Source organism: Rhinatrema bivittatum, chromosome 11 (genome assembly GCF_901001135.1).
Source record: "Rhinatrema bivittatum chromosome 11, aRhiBiv1.1, whole genome shotgun sequence".
Lineage (NCBI taxonomy): Eukaryota > Metazoa > Chordata > Amphibia > Gymnophiona > Rhinatrematidae > Rhinatrema > Rhinatrema bivittatum.
In genome coordinates, this window is record NC_042625.1 from 50,218,682 (window position 1) to 50,239,570 (window position 20,889).

At 51.1% G+C, this 20,889-nt stretch overlaps 1 protein-coding gene across 1 annotated transcript in view; it reads left to right on the plus strand.

The window, feature by feature from the left end:
• The first annotated feature begins 25 nt into the window (after positions 1–25).
• The window catches only part of ESS2 (ess-2 splicing factor homolog), a 31,397-nt gene continuing 10,533 nt past the window's right edge, over positions 26–20,889 (plus strand). The window contains exons 1-5 of the mRNA XM_029619611.1: positions 26–266; positions 6,263–6,431; positions 7,357–7,452; positions 16,985–17,154; positions 17,874–17,991. Coding sequence (XP_029475471.1) covers positions 123–266; positions 6,263–6,431; positions 7,357–7,452; positions 16,985–17,154; positions 17,874–17,991 — 697 coding nt within the window. The 5' untranslated portion in view covers positions 26–122. The remainder of the gene's footprint in view (positions 267–6,262; positions 6,432–7,356; positions 7,453–16,984; positions 17,155–17,873; positions 17,992–20,889) is intronic.

Consider the following 20,889-nt stretch of genomic DNA (forward strand, 5'->3'; position numbering starts at 1 on the left):
GCCTGAGCGCCGTCCGTACGACGAAATGACGTGCGCATGCGCAATCTGTCTCTGCGTTGTCGTTTTGCGGCCTGAGCCGCCCGTGGGCTCTCGGCCCTGGCTCGGCTGCTCACGCTGTTGTGATGGCCGGGGCTAGGGGTGGAAACGCCTCCTCCCAGGCGCTGGTGCCGGTCAGGGTCGGCGCGTCCGCGCTTGCCCTGCGCGAAGAGGACCAGAGCGATGAGAGCCCCAAGAAGAAGATCCTGGACGAGGAGACTTACATAGGGGTAAGAGAGGCGAGCTCCCCGCGACAGGGACCCTGAGACAGGGGGAGATTGGGCTCCCGGACAGGGCCGTGAGGGAGACAAGGAGAGATGGTGCTCTCCGGGATAGGGACCCTGAGGGAACAGGATGGGGCTGCCCGGATCAGGGTCGCTGAAGGGAGATGGGACTCCCTGGGACAGCAGCGTGAGCCTGGGTGAGATAGGGCTCCCCGGGGCAAGGTCTCTGAGAGGAGACAGAGGGAGATAGGGCTCCCTGGGACAGAGGAGAGACGGGGGAGAAGGGGCGCCCCAGGACAGGAATTTGAAGTGGAGACAAGGAAATGGGGTTCCCCGGGATAGGGACCCTGAGAAGAGATTGGGGAGATGGGGTTCCCCAGGACAGAGTCTCAGAAGGAAGATAGGGGGAGATGGGGCTCCCCGGGACAGGGACCCTGAGGGCACCCCAGGACAGGAACCTGAGGGGCGATAGGGCTCCCTGGCACAGTGACTGAGGGAGATGGGGCTACCTAGGACAGGGTCTCTTAGAGGAGACAGAGGAAGATGGGGCTCCCCAGTCAGAGATCCTGAGGGGACACAGTGACTGAGATGAGATGAGGCTCCCTGGGGCAGAGATCCCATTTGCCAGGACAGAGACCATGAGCAGAGATGGTCCCTTTGTAAGTAAGGAGCAGCTTTATGACTTTGACCATGAGGGGGGAGTTTGAACCAGGCTGGGGTTATTGTAACCTATCCTGCTTACCCTTAGTCTGACATAGTATGGCATATCTTATCTTCTTATTACTAATGGATAATTTTGTTTATTTAATGATTATTTTTAGTTTTTGTTGTGCTTATATTTGTATTGTATATTGACTAGTAATTATTACATTTTATTTTTGCAGTTAGCTGCTTTGAGTGGTATTTTATACTAGAAAGACAAAAGATAAACTAAAATCTACCTTATAAATGGCCTGTGACCGACGGCCCGCAAATGCGCAGTAGAGACCAGCTCTACCGCGCATGTGCGGGCGAGCACGTCGCTCTGAGGCAGCTTCAGAAAGAAAAAAAAATGGCGGCGTCCAGTGGCAGCAGCAGCGGTACCGGCAGCGGGCGGCGACGGCGGTAGCGAGCGACGGCGGTAGCGGCGACGGCGGTAGCGGGCGGTAGCGAGGGAGGGAGAAGAGAGAGAGAGGGAGGGACGGACTGAGTGGGAGGGAGGGACGGAGAGAGAGAGTGGGAGGGAGTGACTGAGTGAGGGGGAGGGATTGAGTGAGGGGGAGGGACTGAGTGAGAGGGAGGGAGTGGGACTGAGTGAGAGGGAGAGGGGGGACTGAGGGAGGGAGTGGGACTGGGAGAGAGAGGGAGGGAGTGGGACTGAGGGAGAGTGAGTGGGACTGAGTGAGTGAGAGGGAGGGGGGAGGGAGTGACTGAGTGGGAGGGAGGGATTGAGTGAGGGAGGGACTGAGGGAGGGAGTGGGACTGAGGGAGAGGACGGAGGGAGTGGGGACTGAGTGAGAGTGGGACTGAGTGAGAGGGAGGGAGAGAGGGGGGAGGGAGTGAGTGAGACTGAGTGGGAGGGAGGGACTGAGTGATAGGAGAGGGAGGGTGGGGAGGAGTGGGTGAGGGAGGGGGTGGTGAAGAGTGAGGGGAGAGAGAAAGAGGGGGAGGTGAGAGACAGAGGGATGTAGCCCGTTTTAACGGGCTTAACGGCTTGTTGTATTATATTGCATGGCACTCCCAAGGTCAAGGATTGTAAACAGTGATGGGGCCACCTGGGACAGGGAGCTTTAGGGGAGACAGGCTGCCTGAGACTGGGATACTCGATCATATTGAGGCCGATTCAGTATGGTGTGCTCAGGCCAAGTGCACCGTTAGCCCCTGTTTGGACGCGCATTTTCGACACGCTATTATTACAGTAAGGGGTAGTAATAGCACGTGGAAAATGCACATCCAACCCCCCCCCCCCCCCCGAAACTAATAGCACGTGCTCAACATGCAAATGCATGTTGATGAGCCTATTAGTTAGGCCCGCTCGAAACAGAAGCCACACATTTTACTCTCAGAAATGAACACCTGCCCAAAGGCAGGAGTTAATTTTGGCCAGCACCGGGTAAGTGTACAGAAAAGCAGAAAAAACTGCTTTTCTGTACACCTTCCAACTTAATATCATAGCGATATTAAGTCGAAGGCCCCAAAAAACAAACAAACAAAAATCTGCCTGCGGGTTGGAAAACGGATGCTCAATTTTGCCGGCGTCAGTTGTCGAACCCGCTGACAGCCACGAGTTCGGAAAACGGATGCTGGTAAAATTAAGTGTCGGCTGTCAAACCCGTTGGCAGCCGCAGCTTCTGCAGGCCCTCATTTGCATACTTAATCGCACGCCCAGGAGAGTGGCCTGGGCGCACGTTGGGAGAGCTGGCGCTCGCCTCGGAGCGCTGGCTCTCCCATGCATTTTACTGAATCGGCCCAATTGTGAGGTAATGATGGTGACCTGTGTGGATTGTGATAAATTGCAGGAGGTCCTTGTGAGACTGGAAGATTGGGCGTCCATATGGCACATGAAATATAATGTGGAAAAGTGCAAGGTGATGCATATAGGGAGAAATAACCCATACTGCAGTTACATGATATTAGATTCCATATTAGGAGTTACCACCCAGGAAAAAGATCTGGATGTCAATGTAAAACTTGTTACTTAGTTTTTGTTCAATGTAAAACTTCTTTTATTCTGTTCTATGTAAACCGCTATTTGTAGCGATAGTTACTGTTCTTTGTGAACCGGGGTGATATGTATATTATACAGGAACCTCCGGTATATAAATTATTTTAAATAAATAAATAAATGTCATAGTTGATATATTGAAATCATCTGTGCAGTGTGCTGTGGTGGTCAAAAAAGCAAACACAATCTTACGAATTATTAGAAAGAGAATGGGAAATAAAATATAGGATGTCAAAATGCCTCTATATTGCTTCATGGTGAGACCGCACCTTGAACACTGTGTGTACTTCTGGTCGCCGCATCTCAAAAAAAGATATAATTGCACTGGAGAAAGTGCAGAGAAGGGCTACCAAAATGATAAAGGGCATGGAACAGCTTTCCTTTGAGGAAATGCTATTTATTTGTTTGTTTATTTAAAATCTTTTCTATACTGTCACTAAGTTATATACCATCGCAACGGTTTACATGTAGGCACATAGATTAGGATGGGTGAATGCGTACTATAGTACATTCTAACAGGTGCCAAAAAGGTTCGGTTACATTTTATCATAAACAAAAAAAGCTTCGCTTGTTTAGTGATGTAGGTCCTGACCATGTGTACCTGTAAGGTACTATTCACAGGTAAAATTCACATCCTTTAAGTTTTACTACTACGTTAGTTGTGAAATAAAGTTATTAAAAATATTATCCAGCACATTTTAGGCTAAAGAGGTTAGGGCTGTTCATCTTGGAGAAGACGGGGGTGGCAGAAGGTGGCCAATGAAATTGCTATGTCACGCCCAATCAAGACAGGAATTGGGAAAAAACAACAAAGTCAATCAACTCAAAATAGCAGAAAAGATGACTAAGAAGAGCAGCAGTCCTAGGGAGATGAGCTGGAAAGCCATGACCACAAATCTCGTAGTCTGGGTAATAAAATCCCAGACCTGCAGGCCTTAATGATGGAAGTGGACTTAGACATAGTTACTGTTACAGAGACCTGGTTCTCTGAATTTTATGATTGGGATACGGCCATGCTGGGCTATAACTTAAGAAAGGACAGAGAGGACAGAAAAGGGGAGGGGGTGGGTAGCTCTTTATGTCATAAACAATATCCAAGCTACTGAACTGCAAGGAATGTGGGGTAGAGAAAGAAATATTATGGGCCGCCTAAAAAAAAAAAGATGGTGCATCTATTTTTACTTGGAGTGGTTTTCAGGCTCCGACTCAAACGGAAGAACTAGACAGAGATCTGGTTGAAGACATCCAAAAGGTGGGAAAGAAGGGAGAAGTGTTGATTGTTGGAGATTTTAATTTGCTGGACATAGAATCCCTTCTGCGGAATCTACCAGAAGTAGAGAGAGAGTGGATTCCCTTCAAGGGGTTCTGTTCAAACAAATATTAATGGAACCCGCGAGGGAGGGAGTTATACTCGATCTAATGCTCATTAATGGGTATAATGTTTCTAATGTCGAGGTGGCTGCCCACCTGAGCACCAGTGATCATCAAACGGAATAGTTTGATATCGCAAATAATTTACAGAGAGGTCGCACAAAGACCCGAGTTGTGAATTTAAAAAATGCAGACTTTGTCAAAATGGGGACGTACCTGGAGGTAGAACTAGAAGACTGGGAGAAAATGAGATAGGTGGAACAGTGGGCCAAGTTAAAAGGAGCTATTACAAAGGCAACAAATCTATGTGTTAGAAAAGTAAACAAAAGCAAGAGAAATAAGAAACCAATCTGATTCTCAAAGGAGGTGGCTGATAAAATAAAAGCAAAATAGGCAGCGTTCAAGAAATATAAAGGAATTGTTTAAAAGAACAACCCTGATATAATCAACAGAACCCATAAAGAGGAACACAGGGAAGAATATCTGCTGAAACTGAGGGAGATGAAGAAAGAAATCAAGAAAGCAAAAAGTCAGGCAGAAGAAAGGGTTACCAAAGAGTTAAAGCAAGGTGACAAAACATTTTTCAGTGTTCACTAAAGAAGACCCTGGAGAAGGACTATCACTGGTTGACAAGACCGTTGATAGGGGTAGAGTAGGCTATACTCTGTTTATAGAAGAGATTGTAGGGGAAGAGCTAGGAAAACTGAAAGTGAACAAGGCCATGGAACCGGATGAGATACACCCCAGGATACTGAGAAAGCTCAGAGATGTGCTGGTGGGTCTGCTGAAGGACCTGTTTAATAGATCCCTGGTAATGGGAGTGGTGCTGCGGGACTGAAAGAAGAGCAGTGGTGGTCCCGCTTCACAAGAGTGGGAGCAGAGAGGAGGCCGGAAACTACAGGCCAGTTAGCCTCACCTCTGTGGTGGGAAAATTAATGGAGACTCTGCTGAAGGAAAGGATCGGGAACTATCTACAATCCAGTGGGTTGCTCGACCTGAGGCAGCATGGATTCACCAGGGAAAGGTACTGTCAGACAAATCTGATTGGATTTTTTTCATTTGGTGACGAGAATTGGATCAGGGAAGAACGCTGGATGTGATTTACTTGGATTTTAGTAAAGTTTTTTATATGGTCCCGCGTAGGAGACTCGTGAAGAAAATGAGAAGCTTGGGAGTGAGCGCCAAGGTAGTGATGTGGATTGCAAACTGGTTGACTGATACAAGTGGTAAATGATGTAATGGTAAATGGAACCTACTCTGAAGAAAGAATGGTGATAAGTGGAGTGCCACAGGGATCGGTTTTGGGACCTGTTCTGTTCAATATCTTTGTGAGAGACCTGGCGGAAGGGATAGAAGGTAAAGTTTGTCTATTTGCGGATGATACTAAGATCAGCAACAGAGTGAACATGCCTGAAAGAGTAGAGAGAATGAAAAGTATAAGAGAGCTTGAAGAGAGGTCTAAGATTTGGCAGCTGGGATTCAATGCCAAGAAATGCAGTGTCATGCATCTGGGGGTGCGGTAATCCAAAAGAGCTGTATGTGATGGGTTGTGAAAGACTAATGCGCAAGGACTGGGAGAGAGACTTTGGTGTGATAGTGGCTGATGACCTGAAGGTGGGAAAGCAATAGTAGCTTGGGATCTGTTTAATGTTTGGGTACTTGCCAGGTACTTGTCACTTGGTTGGCCACTGTTGGAAACAGGATATTGGGCTTGATGGACCCGTGGTCTAACCAAGTATGGCATATCTTCTGTTCTTTAGCCTGTTGGGGTGTTACTTTGGCTGTATAATGGTCATTGACATGGTGGTGGAGTCCTTTTAGTTACAGTGTAGCCATGTTTCTAGATTCTGTCAGCATATGACCTCCTGAGTCTTTGTTAGACAAGACAACACTGTCCCTCATTCATTCCTGTCTGTTCTTTCTATAGAACCTGCAGAAGATTATCCAGCGGGATTTTTTCCCTGATATGGAGAAGCTGCGAGCTCAGAAAGAATATCTGGATGCTGAAGAAAGTGGTGACTTGGAGAAAATGAGACAGATAGCCATCAAGTTTGGCTCTTCCTTGGGGAAATCTTCCCGGGACACCCCAGTACCATGTAAGGGCTGAAAAGTGCTACCCTGGATCTTCTAGCAGTAACTGCTTTCATGTGTTGTAGGGAGAGAGAGAGAGTGCCCACGCCCCTGCCCCTAATGGGTTTGGGATCCCATCCACACTAGATTTTCTGACATGGGTGGATGGTTTGTTGGATGTCTCCGATCTGGAAACTTGCCTCTCTTAGTTCTGGGTGCAACTTCTTGTATATATTCCCTTCTTTAAACTGATTCCTTGCAAGTTTCCTAAACCCCCAAGAACAGCCACGCTAGCAAGAGAATTAACAATTAGCTAGCTGCTTGTGACTTGTGTCTCAGCAGAGTAAATGAAAAATGGTTCTTAGGAATGGTGAGAAGTAAATAGATCTGGATTAGCTTTGTGAAAAAAGGAGTCAGGGTTACTCTGTGTGCTGGGGTTTATTTATTTATTTTTAATTTTTATATACCGAAGTTCTTGTAAGGACTACAAATCACTCCAGTTTACATAAAACGATGGTATGCCCAAAATAGAGAAAGGGGCTTTACATGGAACATTAGGTTTAGAGGGAGAGAGGTGTCTTTCTTCTCCCTACTTCTAAGTACTCAGAAATCTCACAGAATAAAATAAAAGATGCGGCGGGATACTGGTCCTTTGTGTTCTTGTGTCCTCACCACAATCACACAGGATGAAATGGAACACATCCGTGCCTTTTTGCTAAGTTAGTGTCTTCTAGGGAATTGCAGGAAAGCTGTTGAATGTAAATATGGCTTAAAGATAATTTTGGTAAATGATTCTCTGTGGTAATTGATACTTTTGTGTATTTTGATGATACAGCAAAGTACTCCACATGCTTTAGGTGAATATGAGCTGACAATGTTTAAAAAGTCAGAAGTTTGCTGGTTTTTTTTTTTTTTTTTTTTTTTTAAATCTTTTCTGGTTTTGGGTTGCAGACATTACACCAGCTACGTTTGAGACCCCGGAGGTGCGGCCAGGTTCTCCTTCCTTGCTGAGCAAACAGCGGATGGGGAACAAAGCAGCAGAGGAAGGTTGGGATCATTTTCACTGTTGCCAGATGCTGAAAGTCTCTGATCCCTTGGGCCAGCACTTCTGACGTGCTGCACAGAGGAGCAGGGAACCTGATTACTGCCATTCAGGGATTGTTTCTCGCTGCCCTGTTTCCTTCCAGTGAGCTGAAAAGGAAAAGATGTGATGTAATAAAATATATAGGAAAATTGGTTCTTATCTGCTAATTTTCCTTTCCGTAGTACCACAGATTACTCCATACTCCTGAGTTTTGCCTCCTTTCCAGCAGATGGAGACAGACTTGCTGACACTGGCATATAATCTGGTGTGCCATCTGCAGTCCGCCAGTATTGACCTGCACCCAAGCAAAGATGCTATTAAATGCAGACAAACATTATTTGACTTTACTCATCCCCCCTGAATGAGCAGTTAGATGTGGAGCACTCCTTAATGGAAATGATCCTTTCCAACCTTAATACCAGGAGAAAAACCAAAAAAGCCAACCTGTGCCAGTCTTCAGTTTATTTACAATAACAGATCGAGCGGACTCTCCAGACCTTTACACCCTAAACTGGGTGGGATTCTGGACTGATCGGTGGTATGCTAAAATGCTATCCAGCGAGTTAGGTCCACACTCTGTATATAAACCACAGAGAAGAGGCAGGTAGAAAATTCAAAGTCCTTCTCTTTTCTATTGGCAAGGATTCTCTTTATTTCTCTCATTTTAAAACATGCACAAATTATCATCTCAAAGGACTCCTGAAATTCAGGGCACTTTGGAACAGCAATTTAAGATGTCCCCCAACACGGACACCGTGTTTCGCAAGAAGGGCTGCGTTGAGAGGGACAAAGGAATGTTTGTTCATACACTTGTGCAAGTTTCTATCAGCCGACTGATAGAAACTTGTGCAAGTTTCAGTGGGTTTTGACTTCTCGGCAAAACACGGTGTCCGTGTCAGGAAACATCTTAAATTGCTGTTCCAAATTGCCCTGAATTTCAGGAGTCCTTTAAGTGATAATTTCCTGGCGTGTAGCCAGATGGACTCAGGACAAATGGGATAGTATCCGCGTGCTAGCAGTTGGAGACGGATCTGACGTCAGCACAGGGGCGTGTATATATCCCCACAGGAAGCGCAGCTGTTCAGTAATTTCCGTCTCCAAAGCAGTTTGGAGTGCCTGCACGCTGGTTCAGCGTGCTTTCCAAGACTACTTTCATTTTTGTTTTCTTCTCTTCTAGATTCTACTTTACCTTTCTTCACCACCTTTTTGAGCCCCGCGCTCCTCAGGGGCCGTTCTGGCCGTGCCCCCCAGTTGAGCTTCCCGGGGTGACTGCCGTGGTCCCCCGGAGGTGTAAGTCCTCGGTTCAGCCGAGGCCCTCGCTCCCGGCGTGGACGAGGTAGCGGGTGCAGTGCCTCAACCGCGGCGGTGAAAGGTATCGGCCCTTTCCCCTCGCAGCCGGAGACCGCCTGTGATCCTGCCCGGCAGCGCTGAAGATTTGGTACGGCGTACGTCTCTTCACCCAGGTCTCCGCTATCTAGAGGACCGGCGGCGTGGCAAGCCGTGGAGGACGCCATTTGTGGCCTTACTCAGGTATTCCGCGCCTGTAATGGGCGCGGCTTTTATTTATTTATTTTTTTTCTTCTTCTCCTCCTTGTTCTTGCTTCTTGGCTGCCACTGTGAGTATGTGCCGCATATTGCTGCTGTATGTCTATTGACTGCCCTTAGGTGTATATTGCTACCTGCTTCGTCTTGTGCGGCTGTTTTTTCAGCGCCTATTGCTGTCGCATACTCTTGCTATTGGGCGCCTGTTCCTACTCAGCGCCTATTGCTGCCGCTTACTATTGCTATTGTGCGCTTGTTTTGCTCAGCGCCTATTGCTGCCGCTTCCTATTGCTATTGTGCGCTTGTTTTGCTCAGCGCCTATTGCTGCCGCTTCCTATTGCTATTGTGCGCTTGTTTTGCTCAGCGCCTATTGTTGCCGCTTGCCTTTGCTATTGTGCGCTTGCTCTATTCAGCGCCTATTGCTGCCGCATCCTATTGCTATTGTGCGCCTGTTCTAGCCTGCGCCTATTGCTGCCGCATAGGAAGCGCACGCTTGCTATATTCTGCTCATGGATCAGCTCGCAGCCGCGGCCGCAGCTGCGCCGCCACTTGCCCTAGACGTTTCAGCTCTGGGCCTCTGCTCCGCGTGCCACCTTCGTGCCACGCGCGGTACTGACCCCGACTCCTTGTGTACCCAATGTGCGGCGGCCGGGGGACCCTCCGGCCAGAACCAATCTCAGCCGCAGTTTTTTGATAGTTCACCTGCGGCTACCCCGGATTTGGGAGGTGGTCTCGACCGCTCGGGAATCCCGGGGGATCTGGTACCCCGGCGTTTTGAGGCGGCTTCCATTTCCTGGGTGGATCTTTTTCAGGGTATTCATGCCTTTGTCCAGATGCAGACGGCTTCGCGTCCTGCCCCTACGGTCCTTGCTGCGCCTGTTCTTCCGGCGGTTGCTGCGGTTCCTGCGGGGGCGGCGTCTCCGGCGCATACTGCGGCTGCCGCCATGATGGCAGCCTCTAGGGATCCGGTTCCGGGACCCTCGCAGCCTTCTCGGGAGCGGGACCTCCCACTATTGGACAGTCCCGATCACTCGGACCAGGAGTTTTCACCGGACGAGTCCGAACTCCCGGACGAAGGGGACCTCCCCCCGGGGATTGCGCCATACAGGACTATGCGGCGCTTTTTCCCTAAGGAGGACCTCTCGGACCTCGTGTCTCAGTGTCTGGCGGAGTTGGAGATCACTGGACCCAGTGCTTCGATTCCTTCTGCGCAGAACCCCCTGCTGGAAGGTCTTCGTCCTACAGCCCGCCATTTTCCTTTCTTGCAGGCAGCTCAGCAACTCATTGATTTGGAATGGGCAGCACCGGCGGCCTCATTTCAAGGGGGCCGGGCCCTGAAAGGCATGTACCCATTGGCACCGGCTCTCCAGGACCTCCTGGCATGCCCTCAGGTGGACGCCTTAATTAGCGCTGTGGTCAAGCGCACTACCATTCCTGTGGAAGGGGGTTTGGCCCTCAGGGAGCCCCAGGACAGGCGGATGGACGCCATTCTGAAGCAAAATTTTGAGGTGGCAGCTCTTTCTTTGAGGATTGCGGCCTGTTGCACGGTGGTCACTCGTGCCTGCTTGTCTCAGGTCCGGAACAGCGCTCCGGCGGCTGACATGGAGCCCGCTCTTTCCTTCCTCACCGATGCCGCATCGGATTTGGTTCGAACCACGGCTAAGGGGATCTCGTCTTCAGTGGCCGCCAGGAGACACCTATGGATCCAGCCATGGTCCGCTGATACCCCTTCCAAGTCTCGCCTCACCAAATTGCCTTTTCAGGGCTCGTTTCTGTTTGGCAGTGACCTTGATAAGCTTGTCGCTTCCTGGGGTGCCTCTCCTGTGCCTCGCCTACCAGAAGACCGGTCCAGGAGGGGACAGCGCTCCGGTCCCCGGCCCTCCAGGGGCAGGGGTTCACAGCGATTTGTTCCATATAGAGGGCGCTACCAGACGCCGCGTCCTCCGGCCAAGAATCAGTCCTTTCGGTCCAGGCTGCGCAGACGGGGGAACGGGCCGGGCGGGGGTCCCGGTCGCATCCCACAATGAGAATTTGCCGGTTCATCTGGGGGACGAAGCCATAGGGGGTAGGTTGACCCTCTTCTACCCCAGATGGGTCGAGATCACGTCGGACCAGTGGGTCCTCGCAGTTATCCGAGAGGGGTATTATCTGGACTTTCATCATCTTCCTCCGGACAAGTTTGTGGCGTCTTCATGTTCCCCGCTCAAGAAGGCAGCATTGGCGGCCACCCTGACGAGGCTCCTGACCTTGAACGCCATCCTCCCAGTGCCTGCCTGGGAAGTGACTTCTGGACACTATTCCATTTATTTCATAGTACCCAAGAAAGAGGGCACTTTTCGGCCTGTGCTGGACCTCAAATCCCTCAATCGGTACTTACGGGTGCCGAGGTTTCGCATGGAAACTCTGCGCTCCGTCAAAGCCGCAGTCCAGCCCGGAGAGTTCCTCACGGCATTAGACCTGTCCGAAGCCTATCTTCATATTCCGATACATCCAGATCATCAGCGCTTCCTCCGCTTCAAGGTTCTGGACCGCCACTTCCAGTTTCGAGCTCTCCCCTTCGGGTTGGCCACCTCCCCGAGGACATTCACCAAGGTGATCGTGGTTGTGGCGGCGGCACTCAGGCGGGACGGGATCTTGGTCCATCCCTACCTAGACGACTGGTTGATCAGGGCGAAGTCCCGAGCGGAGAGCCTGCGGACAACCGACAGGGTGATCGCCCTTCTGGAAAGCTTGGGCTGGGTCATCAACCTCAGCAAGAGCTGCCTACAGCCTTCCCAGTCCATAGAATATCTGGGGGTAAGGTTCGACACTCGGGCGGACACGGTCAGTCTTACGTCCAAGAGACAGTTGAAACTTCGGCAGCGTATCCAGTATCTGTTGGGAACCAGTCGGCCGTTAGCTTGGGATTATCTGCAAGTTCTGGGTCTCATGGCCTCCACTCTGGACGTGGTGCCTTGGGCACGAGCCCATATGAGACCACTACAGCATTCCCTGCTCTCTCGCTGGAGCCCCCATCACCGAGCCTATTCCACGCACCTCCCTCTGCCGGTCCATGTTCGGACCCAGCTGCGGTGGTGGTTGCGGTCCGACCACCTGAGCAGGGGGTCGCGGATGTCCTCGCCCACGTGGATCTTGCTCACCACGGATGCCAGCCTCAGCGGCTGGGGAGCACATTGCGAAGAACTCACTGCGCAAGGGCGTTGGAACAGGGAGGAGTCCACATGGAACATCAATCGCCTGGAAGCCCGGGCAGTCAGACTGGCCTGCCTTCGTTTCGCTCCACGGCTGCGGCACAGAGCTGTCAGGGTGATGTCCGACAACGCCACCACGGTGGCCTACATCAACCGTCAGGGCGGAACCAGAAGCCGACAGGTATCTCTGGAAATCGCCCCACTCATGGTTTGGGCAGAGGCGAATCTGCGGGACATCTCCGCCGTCCACATTGCCGGGAAGGACAATACCACAGCAGACTTCCTCAGCAGGGGACGCCTGAATCCAGGCGAGTGGCAGCTGTCCCCCACAGCTTTCCAGATGATTGTCGATCACTGGGGGATCCCGGCCATGGATTTACTGGCAGACAAGTCCAATGCTCAGGTACCCAGATACTTCAGCCGCAGGCGCGACCCGGGCTCGCACGGCATCGATGCTCTGGTCCAGCCGTGGCCTCCGGGGACTCTTCTATATGCCTTTCCCCCGTGGCCTCTACTGGGTGCCCTCATCCACAGGATTCGGTCACACCAGGGCCTAGTTCTTCTGGTGGCCCCGGACTGGCCGAGAAGACCCTGGTACGCGGACCTCAGACGCCTGCTGGCAGGGGAGCCTCTCCCCCTGCCTCCTTTCCGGGACCTTCTACGTCAAGGTCCCATTCTGCACGAGGATCCGGCTCAGTTCTCTCTTACGGTCTGGCCATTGAGAGGGCTCGACTGAAGAAAAAGGGTTACTCGGGGCCTGTGATTACTACACTCCTCCGGGCTCGCAAGTTTTCCACTTCCCTCACCTACGTACGGATCTGGAGAATCTTTGAAGCATGGTGCGACTCTCATGGCACCAGTCCACATGCCGCCACTATTCCTATTGTGTTGGATTTCTTGCAGGATGGGCTTCAGAAGGGTCTCTCCCTCAGCTCCATCAAGGTTCAGGTAGCGGCACTATCGTGCTATGGACCCAGGAGAGGTGGCAAGACTATCGCCAAGCACCCTGATGTTTCTCGTTTCCTGCAAGGCGTCAAGCATATTCGTCCGCCACTAAAGTGGCCTATACCCTTATGGAACCTTAATCTGGTTCTGGATTTCCTTGCGGGATCCACCTTCCGACCCCTTCGGGGCTTGTCTCTACGGTCTCTAACCCTGAAGTTGGTATTCCTGCTGGCCGTATGCTCCGCACGCCGCGTCTCTGAACTACAAGCGCTGTCCTGCCGTGATCCCTTTCTACGTATCACTTCGGAGTCTATCCATCTTCGGACGGTTCCCTCCTTTCTCCCTAAAGTGGTTTCACAGTTTCATCTTAACCAAACCATATCCTTGCCTACCACGGTAGGTTTGAAGAAATCTGAAGAAGGCCGTTTATTACGCCATCTCGACATCGGCAGATTGCTGCCCAGGTATCTGACAATGACTCAAGACCTGCGGAAGACAGACCATCTGTTCGTCCTACACAGCGGGAAGAAGCAAGGTGAAGCGGCCTCTCGGCCCACCATTGCCCGCTGGATTAAAGACGTGGTCAGAGCCGCCTACGTGGCGGCTGGGAAGGCTCCGCCTCTACAGGTTAAGGCTCATTCTACCAGAGCCCAAGCGGCGTCTTGGGCTGAATCCCGGATGCTGTCACCGGCGGACATCTGTAAAGCGGCGACATGGTCCTCCCTCCATACCTTTTCTCGGTTCTACCGTCTGGATGTCCAGGCCAGGGAGGACTCGGCCTTTGCGAGGGCGGTACTGCATGGTCCTCAGGCAGCCTCCCGCCCTGGCGGGGTGTAAAGCTTTGGTACATCCCATTTGTCCTGAGTCCATCTGGCTGCACGCCAGGAAATGTTGAGATTACTTACCTGGTAATCTTGTTTTCCTTAGTGTAGACAGATGGACTCAGCATCCCGCCCAGCTGCCTGTGTACATGGGTTTCACTGATTCCGGGTACGCCTTTGACTTTTGTGTTCCTAAGAGCGTACACTCTGCCTATATCCACGCCTTCCGGTTGGGAAGGCTGGCGGTCTCCGGCCACTGTCAATCGGTCGGGGGAGGCCTGTTTTCACTTTTTTCTTTACTTTTCATTGAGCGTCAGTACACACATCCATAACAGCTTTTGCAAGGAAGATTACTGAACAGCTGCGCTTCCTGTGGGGATATATACACGCCCCTGTGCTGACGTCAGATCCGTCTCCAACTGCTAGCACGCGGATACTATCCCATTTGTCCTGAGTCCATCTGTCTACACTAAGGAAAACAAGATTACCAGGTAAGTAATCTCAACATTTGTGCATGTTTTAAATGAGAGAAATAAAGAGAATCCTTGCCAATTGAAAAGAGAAGGACTTTGAATTTTCTACATTCCTCTTCTCTTCGGCTGATCTGTGATACTACAGGAACGAAAATTAGCAGGTAAGAACAAATTTTCCTTTCTCTGTATGTACCCAGATCAGTCCAGGCTAGGACTGCGAGAGTCCCGCTTGAAGTACACTTTCACCAAAGCCATTGGCATCTAGAGCCTGGACGTCCAAACGATAATGCCTGGCGAAAGTGTGCAACAACTTCCAAGTAGCCGCTCTACAAATCTCTTATGGCGACACTTGCTGACATCTTTAAACTCCTTTCTCCTTCTGTTTCCCGCTACCTTGCCCTCTCCCTTCAAACTTATGCTACTCACAACTTTGATCTCTGCCTCATTTACTGCCCCCAATCTCCAGCATTGCTCTACTTTAATCGAATTCCTTTCAACTTTCCCTGAGCGAATGATCACTCTGCCGATCGCTTTCTCAGCATTATGACTGCTTGTGACTGGCATCAATTTCTACATTCCCCCACCCATAAAGCTGGCCATACCTTAGATCCTTAACCCCCTCTACTCTTCCAAATGAGTAATGTCTTCTATCCCCTGGTCAGATCACTATCTGATCTTTGCTTCCAGCACAATTAACTTTCACACTCTTCCTCCCAAATCATCTTCCATCAAGGTCCTGAAAAGGAAACACACCGAGCCTGAGGCATTTAAAGAAAACTTCCTTCCCTTACTATCGGCCCTTCCTGACACCAACATCAGTCATGCAGTATGTTACTGGATCTCTGCCCTTACCAAAACAATAGACAAAACGGGCACCTCTGAAACTCACACCCTCACTGTACATAAACAAAAACTACACCAACTAGAGTACAAATGAAAAAACACAGAGGTGCAAATGCCCTTGCTCAATTCAATGCTGAACTTGCCACTTTCAGAGCCACTGTTAACTCAGAAAAAAAGAAATTGAATTCTAAACATAGACTGCCAACAACCCTAAACTACTATCTAATACCGTTAAATCTTACGTGCCCCCCCCCCCCTTCCCTGCTTTCTGAGTCTTCCGAAGGCTCATGTGCATCAACTGAACGAGGGCCCTGAACCTTGGTCGACCCCCCCCCCCCCCCCCCCCAACCCGTGTCGTCCTGGACCTCTTAATAGGGCATGGATCCTGAGAACCCTCGGGCCTTGAAGGCAGGCATCCTGCAGCCTTCCTGGCAAGATACGCCTTGTGTAAAAGCAGCACAAAATCCAGGGAAAATTCAGCCGGTTTGTCTGAATCCTTACCCTGGAGGTCTTCATCCTCCTCAGACAGAGGTTCGCGGGACACCTGGGCCTCTGCAGGCCTCCTGTCAGTCGAGATAGCGGTGGGGGAAGGGCTCCTTCCTTTCCCACCTTTTCAGCTGAAGCAGCAAAAGAAGATAAAATGGCTGCTGTTGCTGCTGAAACTGGGAAGGGGTCCTCAGCTGCATCAGCACGTCCTGCGGACTCCGCAGACATCCAATGCCCGCCTGACACTTTCTCCGGCTTCCCCGAGCTACTCTCTCCCACATAGAGACATCAGGAACAAGTTCCATTGTGAGAGACATGAACACCTCTCCTCAAGCTGCGGCATGGCCGCTATTGGGCTGCATGCGCAGCAATGACCACCAGTACAAGAAGGATTAGGAACGGCGAACAGATCCCTGCCGTGCCGCACCGACAATCGCCGCTCAACACCGGCACACAGAAAAGACGGAAAACAAAAAGCAACCTCCTCCTTTTTTTTTTTTTTTTTTTTTTTTTTTTAAATTATTATAAACTTTAAAAAGAAGAAAAAGCTAAGAAATCACTTCCCTGAAGTAAGCTGTCGACTCCAATCATCGTCCTGGAAGGGGGGAAGAGGGAATTGGCACCACCAATTATCTTCTCCCTTGGCGGTGAGAAGGACTGAGGCCAAAAAGGGTTTCTAACCCCCCTCTCATCCACTCTTCTTTATATTCTCTGTAATATAAATCTTCTTTTATTTTTATTTTTTTTAACTAATCCTCAGACTGCAGGTTTTTCACCCCCCCCCCCCCCATCTGCTGGAGACAGAAATCCTGGCGGACTGCAGGTGGCACACCAGGGTTATATGCCAGCTACAGCAAAACTTTCTCTGTCTCCATCTGCTGGAAGGGAAGCAAACCCCAGCAGTCTCGGCTGATCTGGGTACATACAGGGAATGCTTTTCAGCTATAGTCAGCGGCTTGTAGGCAGCTTAGGGTACAGGAAGTGATATCATCATCATTCCAGTCTCTCAGGTTCATGTATTGAAGACCTTGCAATTCACAAGGGCAGAAGATGCACGAAGAGGATTTAAGGATGAGGTTTTCCATCATATGATTCAGAGAGGAAGTGCAGAGCGCGTTGTAAAGTCTGTAGGAATCATATGATTTTAAAGGTGGGCAAAAGTATTTAATCCTCACTGTGACCCATTTCTTGCAGGAGATGCAGAGAGCGAGGAGACTACACAGTCCCTCCCGGGCCTGGACAGCTTCTTAGCCAGACACACCAGTGAGGACAACGCCTCGTTTGAACAGATCATGGAAGTGGCCAAAGAGAAAGAGAAGAGCAGGCACTCATGGCTGTACGAAGCCGAGGAAGAGTTCGCACAGGTCAGTGGACAGCTGTCACTCACCAGGAGGAGCTTCTCCTGCTCCTGCCAGATTATTTTCTGTTCCAGTCTGCAGGCACTTAACGACACTCGTATGTCTGATCACCCAGTGTGGAACTGCACAGTTTTAGCACACTGTATTGCTGAGTTAAGTTTGGGCAATTAATGTATGTTGGGACATCTCCAAAAATTAGCAGAATATGGTAGACACACCTCATTCCTTCTTCCATGCCTGGAATGTGTGGCAGTGCTATGGAGAGAGACCTGGGTTTAATTTCCAGGTCAGAGTGCCTGGGACTGCTGGGAAGGTAGCATTCATGCTTCCTGGGGGTGGGGGGATCCCCGTCATCATGCAGGAGCAGGCCCATGAGGACAGCCAATGACTTGGCTGAATGAATTGGGAGAGGGGGGAGAAGAAATCATCAGATGGATGTGAATGAAAGCTTATGGTGCTGGATCCCAGGCTGACTGAACTGGAGGCTCCTCCCAAGCAAAGAAAAAAATAATTTGAGTCCGATCTAGGAGACTGAGCAGCCAGCATCCGTATATCCCGTGTTTGATGCCTGAGGCAGTATGACTTTGAATCACAAGGCATCGCCTGTCATTTCCAACCATTTCAACTCTGCACACATTTCACTTTTCTGTCACCCATTTACTCCAAGAACAGAAGTAGTAGTGAGTGAAGAGATGCTGAACCGAGTTTGTTTTTGTGAATGACAGCGACATCAGCAGAATCTGGCACTGCCATCCGCAGAGCAGCAGGCGATTGAAAGTGGGAAGGCTGGAGTAGAGACCTGGGAGTACAAGGCAAAGAATTCCCTGATGTATTACCCTGCAGGTGAGTCTGCCTGCAGGCACTGAATTATGGACTTATTAGCAGAAGGTACAGCACAGTGCAAGCACACACAGCCACCCCCCTCCCCTCACAGGACAGGAGTCGTACAGGCAGTGCAACTCCCCCCTCCCTCCAACTGGGCAGCAGTACCAGTTTTTTGTTCAGGTGCTGGAATGTGGATTCTTTTTCCCCCACTCCAGAAACCTGAAGCTTATGTCCATAGACTGATGAACGAGACCAGTGCACATCTTGGCAGTGATCATCACTATTTCTTAAGCAGGAGACACTTTGGATCCCATAGGGTTGAGAAGAGTCTGTTCCCCCCCCCCCCCCCACCTTCCAGTACACAGCTAGCCAAGTCCCCCTTAGAATAACATGGCTCCCTTCTCTATCCTCTGTCAAGATAACCCCCCCCCCCCCCGGTGCTCTCTTCCCTGAGCAGTAGCCCCTACTTCTCCCCAGCATTGGCAATGTTTCTTCCCCACATAAACCCAATCACACTCTCACACACACTCTCACACACACACACTCTCACACACACCCCCCATGGAGAGAAAGCGAGTCGTGCTGTCCTCAGGACTGTAGAAGCTGCCCTAGAGGAGAGTTGGGTTTTTTTTTCCCTTTCTCTGTTGCAATCCCAAGTAGCTTTTAGGGCCCAAGGCAGGATTGGACCCTACCGAGTAGCAGCGCTAGATATTCCCTTCAGCTCCCACCACTGTCTTGTAAGATGGTGGGAGGGTTGTTGAATGGCTTCTGCTGCTGCTGTGCTGGGAAAGCCCTGGGAGGATGTAGCAGCAGCAAGGTCAGTGGATGCTGCAAACCCAGAGGTGAAGGCCATAGTGCTGCTAAGGCCACCGCCTCGGGCAGAGAGAGAGGCTGCAAGCTCCAGTCTGTTTTACAATTCTGAAAACTTTGCTGCAGCCTTTAAAAAGAAAAAACATGATGCCAAGAAGAAGTGCACAAAGTCCATGGCAGGATTTATTACTTGTTGGCCTGTCATGGTACTCTGAGTGTGATATTAGTCTATGGACACATGATGAGTTGAGTTCTGTAGTTTCTGTTGTGACTGATTGGGAAGATTTGAAATTAGGTTCCATGAGCAGGTGTTTTGCCAGTTCGCTTTTGACTTGTGGCTTGGCTTTTGAGAGACGGCGCTTGAGAGAAAAAGGATACCCGAATGATGTCATTTGATGCAGGCTAGGAAGACTTCCACTTCTTTATCTTATGTCAGAGTCTGGAAGGCTTTTGAATCTTGGTGCAATGGCCAAGGAGTTGTTTCCACTCAAGCCTCGTTCCCTGTATATACCCGGATCAGTCCAGACACCTGGGTTGTGACTCCGCACCAGCAGATGGAGACAGAGCAAAACTTGTCGGGCTTCCCTACATATAGTAAGGTGCCACCCACAGCCCCTCAGTCTTACTCTGTCTCCAGCAGATGGGGCAGGGTCACCCACAGCCTCTGGGATCCCTGGGTGGCGTTGTTAGTTAGTCAGGGATTTTGTTTGATTGGGACAAGTTTTAAAAATAAATAAATAAAAACAAGAAGAAGTTAGGAGAAGGAAGATACAGCAGCAGTCTCCCTCGTCCTGGAAGCCTCCCAGGGGGGTTGGAAGGTTCTGAGGGGACCATCCCCCCCTTGTTGAGGCCGCTGCTGAGGGTCGAGGACCCGGCCTTCCGCAGGTAGCAGCGTCAGGGGTGACACCGGGGAGCCCGGTTCACTCACCCCCGCTGGAGCAGGAGCTCAGGACCAGGGACAGCGCAAGTATAGAAAAAAAAAAACAGACTGTTTTATTTCTTCTGACCTCGCCGGCTCTCCGTTCTTCGGCGTCTGCATCGCGGGTCGAGCCGTTTAATTAATTTTTAATTACTTTTAATTTTCTTCAGTTTTGGCGCGTTGGCAGGGCGGCGGATGCCGAGGGGATCTTCTTGCCGCGCTTGCGGCTCTGCGCGCGCACTTGTCGCGCGATGGGGTTTGCTCATCCTGCATTTGGGCGGCGAGGGGCTGTCCGAGGTTGGTCGGGGGGGGGGGCCGATCTCGGCCGGTGCGATCGCCGCCGCGAGCGAGTCAGCGAGGGGAAGGCAGTTCTGATCCGTTCCCGCTTAGCGCGGGAATGGCGGCCATTTTGGGGGCAGTGCAGGAGGCCACGCGGAAGGCTGCCGGTAATGGCGGCATGCCTCTCGCGCTTTCCCCGCAGCAGTGGCCCCCTGGGGGGGGCGGCATCCCTGGTGGAGGATAGTGCAGAAGAGGTATCCTCGAGGTCGGAGGCTTCTTTTTCGGCTGATTTTGCGCTTCTCCTGCGCAAAGTGTTAAAATATAAAGGTTCCAGGAGAAAGGCGGGTAAGGCGTCGGGGGGGCTCGGACGGCCAGCCGGGCTCCCGGAAGAGGAAAGCTAGAGATAGGCCCAGGAGGACCTCGGACCCACCTAGGGGGAAGCGTCCTTTGCGGGATATCCCTCAGGACACTGACAGCGAATCTACGTCTTCTGCGGAAGCAGATCCGCCTGTAGAGCCCCTGGGGGGGGGGGCAGACGGGCAGGATGCAGAGGGACCAGGACAGCCCGGTACCGGCAAGGGAACGCTGGCAGTGGATGGAGATGATCCAAAGGTGGTCCGGTTGTTCCGGAAAGAGGAACTAGCACCGCTTATTCCGGCCATTCTCCAGGAGCTGGGTGTGGAGGCTCCGCTGGTGGAGACCCGACCGGGGGCCAAAATGGACCCGGTGCTGTTGGGCCTCACGGGTCCGGCAGTGGCCTTCCCATTCCACTTTTCGGTGTCTGACATCCTATTCAGGGAATGGGATACCCCGGAGTTGGGCCTGAAAGTGAGCAAAGCTATGGATAAGCTGTATCCGCTGCCAGAGGACGCGCTGGAGCTCCTCCGCCTTCCTAGAGTGGACGCAGC